General features: G+C 39.3%; 1 protein-coding gene across 1 annotated transcript; it reads right to left on the bottom strand.

Annotated features, from left to right (window-relative positions):
• Positions 1-5,614: 5,614 nt before the first annotated feature.
• LOC128684630 (uncharacterized) lies at positions 5,615-8,625 on the bottom strand. Its single transcript, XM_053770913.2, has 2 exons — positions 8,571-8,625; positions 5,615-7,365 (listed from the first exon to the last, which is right to left on the bottom strand). The coding sequence occupies exons 1-2, from the start codon at positions 8,589-8,591 to the stop codon at positions 5,755-5,757; spliced, it is 1,632 nt and encodes a 543-aa protein (XP_053626888.2). The 5' UTR covers positions 8,592-8,625; the 3' UTR covers positions 5,615-5,754.
• Between the last annotated feature and the right edge of the window lie 1,444 nt (positions 8,626-10,069).

Here is a 10,069-nt window from a genome sequence, read left to right as displayed (position 1 = left end):
TCAGGTTGTTGTCAAGGTATAAGCCTAGGAATTTGCCCCCATTATTTCTGGTAATTAGCGTGTTGTCAATCTTAATGTTAATTTGTGCATCTCCTGCTCTGCTACCAAACATAATATAGTAGGTTTTGTCAGTGTTAAGCGTAAGTTTATTGGCTGTCATCCAAGTCGATATTTTGATCAGCTCCTCATTCACAATGGTGTTGAGGGTGGCAAGATTAGGGTGAGAGATGACATAAGTCGTGTCGTCAGCAAAGAGAATGGGTTTCAGGTGTTGGGATACGTTTGGAAGGTCATTGATGTATATGTGGAAGAGCAGGGGACCAAGGACACTTCCCTGCGGAACTCCAGTATCAAGTGGCCGTGTTGCTGATGCTGTGTCTTTAATGGTGACATACTGATACCTATTAGTAACGTAAGATTTGAAATAAGCAAGTGCATGGCCTCTTATACCGTAATGATCAAGTTTGTGGAGTAGGATGTCGTGGTCTACTGTGTCAAAAGCTTTTCTTAGGATCACCTATCACAAAGCTAACAGAGGGAAAATTCTTAGGAATCCACCTTGATAATAGACTCAAATTTCATACACATATACAACAAATTTCTAAGAAAATTTCCAAGACTGTAGGCATACTATCGAAGATACGGTACTATGTTCCACAGTCAGCCCTCCTGGCCCTATATCACTCTCTTATTTACCCCTATCTCACCTATGGAATTTGTGCATGGGGCTCAACAACAATTAACCATCTCAGACCACTAATTACCCAACAAAAGGCTGCAGTTAGAATGATAACAAATTCTCATTACAGGCAGCACACTCCACCAATATTCAATACACTAAACCTACTCACCATACAAAACATCCATACTTATTACTGCACCTATTACATACATAGAACACTTAACTCTGATATTAACCCTCCCCTCAAATATCTCCTTGCCAACCTCAACAGAACACATGACCATAACACAAGGCACACTATGCAAAAACTCACTGCACATAAAAGGCCCTAAAATCTGGAATTCATTACCTGTAAATATAAAAGAAACACTACCTGTTTATAAATTCAAGTCTCTACTCAAAGATCACTTACTCACCCAAAACCAAATAAATACTGAATAACTGAACCTTATAAATTGTATATCTTAAATGTTTCTCACAATTATATCACATAAATGTTAAACCTAAAACCGAATCTAACTTTATTATTTTTTAAATACACTACCTAACAGAATCATTCATATGACTGAATGCAACCATATGACCTGTCTTTGTAATACTCACTTGTGCTTTATAGTAATCTGTTTACATTAATGTTTTATCACTGACTTCATCATTGCTTAGTTAATCTTAAGTTAATTTTAAGCCAGCCCGTAATGCTATGCATAGTATAAGTGGCTTTGGCATGCTGCTCTTATCTGTATTTTTTTGTACCTCTGTATGTGTGCTCAAATTAGGTCAATAAAAATTCCTAGTGGATATTCCTTATTTTCCAATGCTGTGTAAAGCAGATCTAGCATTTTTATGATTGCATCATTAGTGCTTTTATTTTTCCTGAATCCAAATTGGCAGGGGTTGAGTATGTTTTGAGCCGTTATAAATGAATACAGTCTCCTGTGCACGAGTTTCTCAAAGATTTTGGATAGCAATGGTAAGTTAGATATTGGCCTATAGTTGTTTAAGTCTGTAGGGTCACCACCTTTATGTATTGGTGTAACCCTTGCCATCTTGAGTAGTTTCGGGAAGGTGCTAGTCTCTAGTGACTTGTTAAAAAGTAATGAAATAGCATGCGAAAGGACATGGGCCGCTCGCTTGTACAGTAATGGTGGGACATGAGACAGATTCCCCGAGTTATTTTTAAGTGACTTTATAATCTCAGTGACTTCCATGGGCTCAGTTGGTGCAAGATAGAAGGAATTAGGGAAATTCCCATCTAGGTAGTCCCCGGCATGGGCATTGGTATGTGGGATTTTACTGGCGAGATTAGATCCTATGTTTGAGAAGAAGTCGTTTATCTTGTTAGCTGTGTCAGTGGGATGTAGTGGTGTTTCATTAGGTTTAGTTAGGACAATATTCTTGGTTTTTCTCAGTTTGTGGGTCCCTAGAATCTGAGAGAGTGTTTTCCAGGTCTTTTTTATATCTCCTCTAGTGTCTGTGAATCTACTGGAGTAGTATAGTTGTTTGGCTTTCTTTATTACTTTGGTGAGAGCTGATGAATAGTGTTTAAGAATATCTTTGTGTATTAAACCCTGTCTATATTGCTTTTCATATTGGTGTTTCTTGTCAATGGATTTCAGAATGGTGCTGGTTAGCCATGGGCAACCAAGCCGTTTGTTTGTGATCTGTTTTGTTTTTATAGGACAATGTTTGTTGTATAGTCTAAGTAATTTGTTAAGAAAAATGTCTGTCCAGTCATCAATACCATTGGCCTTGGAGAATTCTGTAGGCCAGTCAACAGTCTCTAGGTCAGTTGTGAACTTCCTTACTGAGGCCTCGTCATGGAGTCTAAATGAGACTTTGTTGTATTCAAGTGGTGGTTTACTAATGTTTGTCAGGAGGAAGGTAGGGTAGTGGTCTGTAGTGCTATCTGTGATTATCCCTGATTTAAGGGGGGCTAGTATATTGGTCCATATGTGGTCTATTATGGTTGCACTTGTCTCAGTGAGCCTGGTTGGTTTAGTTATTGTTGGTATGAGAAGTGTGTTGTTCATATTGTTGATGAAGTCAGTTACAGGCTGATCATCTAGTAAGCCAAGGTTGATGTTGAAGTCTCCAGCTAAGAGAAGGTGGTGCTTATTCATTTGTCTGTTTGTTATTAGTGACTTTAATTTCTCACTGAAATTTGGGATGTTTGTGTGAGGTATCCGGTAAATGGCACCGATTGTTATAGGCGTCTTAAGGTTTTTTACAGTAAAATTAGCAATAATGTATTCCCCATATTCATCACTAAAGCAAGTGGTGCTAAGACAAGATAATTGGTTAGAGTAATAGATTGCAATACCACCCCCAACTTGGTTTGGTCTGCAGTTGTGAATTGCTGTGTATCCTGGTAGAGGGTAGATATCTATTGTGTCCTGCTTAAGCCAGGTCTCAGTAAGAATAATGCAGGAGAAGGGTGTCTTTAGTGATTCAAGGAGTGCTAAGAGGTCATCATAGTGTTTGCTTAAGGACCTGATGTTGTAGTTAAGTACTGATAGACTTTTAGCATTGTTTAGGATAGTGCTGGCTTGTGATGCTGTGTAATAAAGGCAGTTACTTTCCAATAGGTTTTGATTGGGTGTCAGATTATGGAGGTTTAGATCAGGGTCAACGTGATCAATCATCTTCTAGGTTTAAATTATGGTTATTTATATCCTGAGTTGTGTGTTGAGTTCTAGTACTGATATCTGTAGTGGTAGGAAGTTTGGACAAGTAAATAGCTAGAGTATTTTGGTCATGCAGAGTATAGTCACTACTACACATAATGAAGTTGATGTTGTCTATGTGTTGTGCTGGAATGAACTAAAGTACAACTAGGTATAAACTAGTAATATAAAAATACAAATTAAAAATAGAACAAGACTCTCACTTGTAATTGCACTAAGGTCTAATAATGACTTTTGTGGAGTCTATGTTTTGAGCTAGAATGAGCTATAGTACAATAGGTTTAATCTAATAATATAAAAATACAAATTAAAAATAGCACTAGTCTCTCACTAGTAATTGCACTATGGTCTAATATAGTGAATTTGGTATTGACTATGTATTGAGTTAGAATGAGCTATGGTACAACTGAATTTAATCTAATAATATAAAAATACAAATTAAAAATAGCACCCGTCTCTCACTAGTAATTGCACTATGGTCTAATATAGTGAATTTGGTATTGACTATGTATTGAGCTAGAAAGAGCTATAGTATAACTAGGTTTAGTCTAATAATATAAAAATACAAATTACAAATAGCACCAGTCTCTCACTAGTAATTGCACTATGGTCTAGTATAGTGAATTTGGTATTGACTATGTATTGAGCTAGAATGACCTAGAGTAAAACTGTGATTAATCTAATAATATAATAAAGGCACAAGACTCTCAATTGTAATTGCACTAAGGTCTTATATAAGTTGTTTACAAGAATTAGAGTATAATTAGATTTAAATTGACAGGATAAAATACACAAATTAAGGTAGCAAAAGAATAATAAAAAAAATGATAAAAATAAAAATCCCAATGACTTGGTTATAATATGCTAGTAAGATGGTAGACAGGATAATATAAAAGTTGTAGTTGAAAATACTAGGTTAAAAAAGTATGGAATAAAAATGGTCAATAAAAGAAGTTTACAATAAGTTTGATCAATATAGTTTAAAGTAAAATTGGGCAATAATAGGGATTTAGAATAAAATTGGGCAATTGAGTATTTTTTAAAGTGAGGTAGAATTATTGAAGACAAGTTATGGTTAGTTTATAATAAAATAAGATAGAACAGTGATGTGGTAAGTTGTAAAAAAGGAGATAGATTCTGTAGATATTAAACACAATTAAGACTATGAGGTAGAATGGTCGTTGAATACAACAATGACAATCAAAAGTAGTTGGGGTATTGGAATTTTAGGGGGGCACAAATTTATGACAATATAACACTAACGGTGGACTATGGGTATTATCTGCACTTTACTCTGATTCTGTTAGTCCAGCCTCACTTAGGAATGTTTTAAGGTCATGTTCTGTGGAGATGAAGTTCATGTTATTGGTAATCTTGCTTCTTAAAACTCATTAAAAAATATTTATAAAATGCAAATTAAGTTACGGTGAGACGAATAATTTAAGTTTCAGTATACTTCATGTATTTATTATTATTATTATTATTATTATTATTATTATTATTATTATTATTATTATTATTATTATTATTATTATTATTATTATTATTATTATTTTTATTATTATTATTTATTACTACTACTGCTACATTAAAAGCGATAAACACGTATGGGTGTTACCTCCCTGTGACTGATGCTGGAGCTGTTTTATAATCCGTACCAGAATGTCCCCTCAAGGATGGGCTTCCTTGATGCTAGTGAGGGGGTTCCTGAGCCAAGGATTTAGACCCCGATCTCCCTTTCTTTGGATCGAATCTGATTACCTCCCCTTTACCCAGACGCTCTATGACCCTCTGAGTTCATAGCTCCTCTCTCTCCTCTTCCTATCCCCTCCACCTCCCCTCCCTATGAATGTAACAATAGTTTACCAGCATTTTTATTGTGCATAGAACTCGTGTTTGCTTCCTACCTGGTGTGTCACTGACAGCAAAGCATAAATAAAATATATATAATAATAATTATATAATTTTTTTTTTTGCTGTTCGATATTGGAATGCCTTAAATTGTTTAATCGTATTTATTTGCCTTTGATACATGTGTTCATTCCACCTTTGTTTTTTTTTATATCAACATTATTGAATCCTTAAGTACATAGGAAATGTCATCATATTTTGAGTTGGCAGTAACGATATTGTTAATATCTACCTCTATATTGGCTTTCTGTGCAGTTATATTTGTAGTGCTGGACAGTGTATCACGTGGAAGTGTAAGTGTAATGTGACATTAGCTTCTGGGTGAGTTAAAAAATAGTCAAAGTTCAATATTTTATTTCTTTTTACAATTTGCACACTATACTAATAGGCACGGATAAATAAAATCTTCAGCTTCATATTCGAATATTCCAATAAAACTTAAAAATGTGAAGCAGGAACAAATAGCTATATGTCCCTCTAATTATCAAAGGTTAAAACATAACCAGCTTTGTTATTCTTTTCTGAGGCACTGTATTGATGGAGTTGAGCTCCAGGGGAGACAGCTGCCCTTGTGCTGGCTGCTGACGGCGAGACATACGATGGAGACTGTGATGAGGCAGCCTCACTAGACGAAGCAGATGTGATGGTGGATCCAGTTTGACCAGCTAATGGAATCTCTTGAACTGGATAGATTCTATCAGTAAGCTGACCAAAGGGCTCTCTCTGGGCCTCAGGTCCTACAGGAATGTGAGCTCCTTCAGCAATAAATCCTGTAGCAGATCCTGCTCGGTACTGGATAAATCTTTGTTGCCCATCATCAGCGATGAAGTCGAACTTTCCCTCCACATTGTTGTCTCTGTCACCAGATTCTGCTCGTGAATGGCTGGAGGTCTCGTAAGCGAAGGAGTAACTACCATCAGGGGATAACTGGCTGCGAATATTAGCAGGTTCGAATGAAAGAGTCTCTTGGGGAGTGGAGGAAGAGGGTCGTGAAGGCAAAGAAAGTGACTGGGAGCCAGAAGTGATGGAGGGAGAATCGAGAGTCCCAGACGGTGTTGGACTGCGATATGATGGTGTTCCTGTAGAGGTAGGTGAAGTTGTCTGAGATTCACTGTGTGTCTTTGGTGGTTGAGGAAGATGATCTCCAGCAGCCAAGAATCCAGTATCGCTTCCAGCTTCATAAACAACACTGCGTCTAATGCCGTCATCAGCCACGAAAGAGAAATGTCCATCTGTGTTGAGGTCAGCATCAGCAGATTCAGAACGTGAGTGGTCACCGGCATTATATGAAAATGTGTATGATGCGTCAGATACCTGAGAAGAAACAGATTCCAATGGAGAACCTGCAATGACTCTGAAAGGACGTGATGGAAGGCGCGAAGCTGTAGATGTTCTAAAGGAAGGTGATGGTTCAGATATCTGTGAAGTTACAGAGGATGCCGGTTCAACAGTGCCTTGTATAGATGGGAATTTAGGTGCAGAAGACGAGAGTCGTGTTGCAGCTGGAGTAGAAGCTGGATCTGCAGGTGACTGTGGGAGATCATCGCCCTCGACAACAAATCCTGTGCCTTGACTGGCACTGTATTCGTACGCTCGTGTGTGACCTTGGTTATCTGTATAAGTGTAAGAGCCACGCACGTTACCATCCGAATCACTTTGTTCACTGCGTGCCTGTCCTTCACCAGCAAAGTTGAATCCATATGAAGCATCGGCGTTTGGATCGGCGAGGGGGTCTACGAAGGGTGGGCGAGCACGAGCCTGTGCATGGGCAAGGGCAAAGTCAGGGTGTGGGGCAGGTATATGGGCACCCTTGGGCTGGAAGCCACCCACTCCAGCTTCATACTGGAGTTGAACATTATTGCCCTCAGGGTCACCGTAGCCAAAGTTACCTTCTACCTGACCAACTGTGGGTGATCGAGCACTCTCGAAAGCTCCCTCGCCAGTATCGTAGCCGTACTTGTAGGTTCCATCATTATGTAGAACGTAGAATTGGGAGCGTCTTCCAGTGCCCACTTGAGGAATGTTGTAGGCACTTTCGTCTGGTTGAGGCAAACTCAGTGCGCTAACCGCAAAAGCAGACAACAACACCTGTAAAAGAGATGGAATCGTTATCGTGTTATATTAAGTAATCTTACTAATAACAAATTAGCTACATGAATTACCTAAAAACAGTCAAATGAGTGAAGTCAGCGTAGGGTTCTTAATACTATTAATATTCTTTTAGTTAAAATAAATTATTCCTTTAGATTCATGTGAAGTTGATCCCGAAAAACGTCCATAAATGACAATGATTATGAGGTTTTTAACTCTTTCATTTTTTTCATGATTATTGCTTTCATGGAGCCTAAATCAGCGTTGATGTACCCATTGAGTGAAATTAAAACTTCATCAGAGTACAAAACAAATTCCTTCCACAAAATAGAGCGAAAAACCAACGTCAAAGACTTGGGAGTGATCATGTTGGAGGATCTCACCTTCAAGGACCATAACATTGTATCAATCGCATCTGTTAGAGAAATGACAGGATGGTTAATGAGAACCTTCAAAACTAGGGATGCCAAGCCCATGATGACACTCTTCAGGTCGCTTGTTCTATCTAGGCTGGAATATTGCTGCACACTAACAGCACCTTTCAAGGCAGGTGAAATTGCTGACCTAGAAAATGTACAGAGAACCTTCACGGCGCGCATAACGGAGATAAAACACCTCAGTTACTGGGAGCGCTTGAAGTTCCTGAACCTGTACTCCCTGGAACGCAGGCGGGAGAGATACATGATTATATACACCTGGAAAATCCTAGAGGGACTAGTACTGAATTTGCACACGAAAATCACTCACAACGAAAGCAAAAGACTCAGCAGACGATGCAACATCCCCCCAGTGAATAGCAGGGGTGTCACTAGCACGTTAAGAGACAATACAATAAGTGTCAGGGGCCGGAGACTGTTCAACTGCCTCCCAGTGTACATAAGGGGGATTACCAATAGACCCCTGGCTGTCTTCAAGCAGGCACTGGACAAGCACCTAAAGTCGGTACCTGACCAGTCGGGCTGTGGCTCGTACATTGGATTGCGTGCAGCCACCAGTAACAGCCTGGTTGATCAGGATCTGATCCACCAGGAGGCCTGGTCACAGACCGGGCCGCGGGGGCGTTGACCCCTGGAACTCTCTCCAGGTAAACTCCAAGACTCTTCTCAAGATTCAGGTGGGGAGAAGTGGTAGAAGTGAAGGCCTGTGTGACAACAGTATCAAGTGAGAATTTCTTGTGGGTCAAGTGTTGTGGTAAACATTACCGAGCTAGTCCAGGCAACCATGATGTAGTAAGGACGTGGACGGTGTGATGGCTGGAGGTGGTGTGGTGCTGTGTGTGTTGTCAGCCTCTTATATGTCCACCCTCAGCCCTGATTGTGGCTGTCCTTGCTCTTTGGGAAACTTAAGACATCGATATTTGGTTCCATTGCAGGTGTTTCACAAAGATGTGTACATTAATACCTTTTATAATATTTTTTAAATAGTTTTCAGGTAAAGGAAAATATATGCAAGAAAGAAGAAAAGCAGAAACTTTTATTACAGAGGTCGTGATCGTACATGTTTGAGTAGGTTAGGTATTAACAGAGAATTAGACACTGTGTATTGAACAAGGTATACTGATGAGTGCGGTTTAGAATTCTTCTGATGGCTTCAGTTCTGCAGATGACTAAGAATATTATAAATATTTCTTCAGTAGGAAAAACAAATGCGTTCATCAGCTACCAGAACAAGCTTAATAGTTATATTCACGGAGAAGAGCTAAACCTGTAGAGGTCATAGAGCGCTTGGGAAATGTGAAGCAATCAGTTTTGATCCAAGGAAGGAAAGCATAGCTTCAAATCCTTGGATCATGAGCACTTCACCTGCATCAAAGCGCTGCTTTTAAGGATGAATAAGGGCAAAACCTCTGAGACTTTTTTTTGAGCTGCAGCGCCAGACTAGGGCTAGATAACTGAGTATTTGCACCACCAACTGATGCAGTCCTAATAAGGTGTACACGTTATTAAAGGAGCTATTGCCACAGTCATAATTATGCGTTGAAATGTTTAAAAAATCCTGGAACTTAGAGACAACTCAGCTGTAAATGTTCAAGAAATGTCTAAATATTTTATTCAAAGCGACGCACTACCATCAATTATTAAAAAAAATATTCTAACTATACCTACTGTAAATACAGTCAGTGGCTACTTTTTTTAGGTACACTTCTAGTACTGGATAAAGCTTTCCCCTTTCCCCAGAACAGCCTGAATTCTTCGTGGCATGGATACAACAAGGTGCTGGAAACATTTCTTAGAGATCTTGGTCTACGTTGACATGACAGCATCACGCAGTTACTGTAGATTTGTCGGCTGCACGTTCATGCTGCGAATCTCCTGTATGACACTGACACTGTAATACCTGGACATTGTATGTCAGAGAAACCACATAACATTGACGCAGTATAACAATTAAACCTAATGAACAGTTTGATACCGACACTACAGTTTCTTGGACTGTAAGAAGGCGTTTGACACAGTTCCACACAAGAGATTAGTGCAAAAACTGGAGGACCAAGCAGGGATAACAGGGAAGGCACTACAATGGATTAGGGAATACTTGTCAGGAAGACAGTAGCGAGTCATGGTACGTGGCGAGGTGTCAAAGTGGGTACCTGTGACCAGCGGCGTCCCACAGGGGTCAGTCCTAGGACCAGTGCTGTTTCTGGTATTTGTGAACGACATGACGGAAGGAATAGACTCCGAAGTGTCCCTGTTTGCAGATG

Source organism: Cherax quadricarinatus, chromosome 5 (assembly GCF_038502225.1).
Source record: "Cherax quadricarinatus isolate ZL_2023a chromosome 5, ASM3850222v1, whole genome shotgun sequence".
In the NCBI taxonomy this organism is placed as follows: Eukaryota; Metazoa; Arthropoda; class Malacostraca; order Decapoda; family Parastacidae; genus Cherax; species Cherax quadricarinatus.
This window is presented reverse-complemented; position numbering and strand designations above follow the sequence as displayed.

What these genes read in the sequence shown, in the direction of transcription:
- LOC128684630 (XM_053770913.2), bottom strand. Translation starts at nt 8,591, where the DNA reads ATGGTTGCCTGGACTAGCTCG. An exon ending in TGGTTGCCTGGACTAGCTCG is followed by an intron (nt 7,366 to 8,570) that starts GTAATGTTTACC and finishes TCTCTTTTACAG; the next exon opens with GTGTTGTTGTCTGCTTTTGC.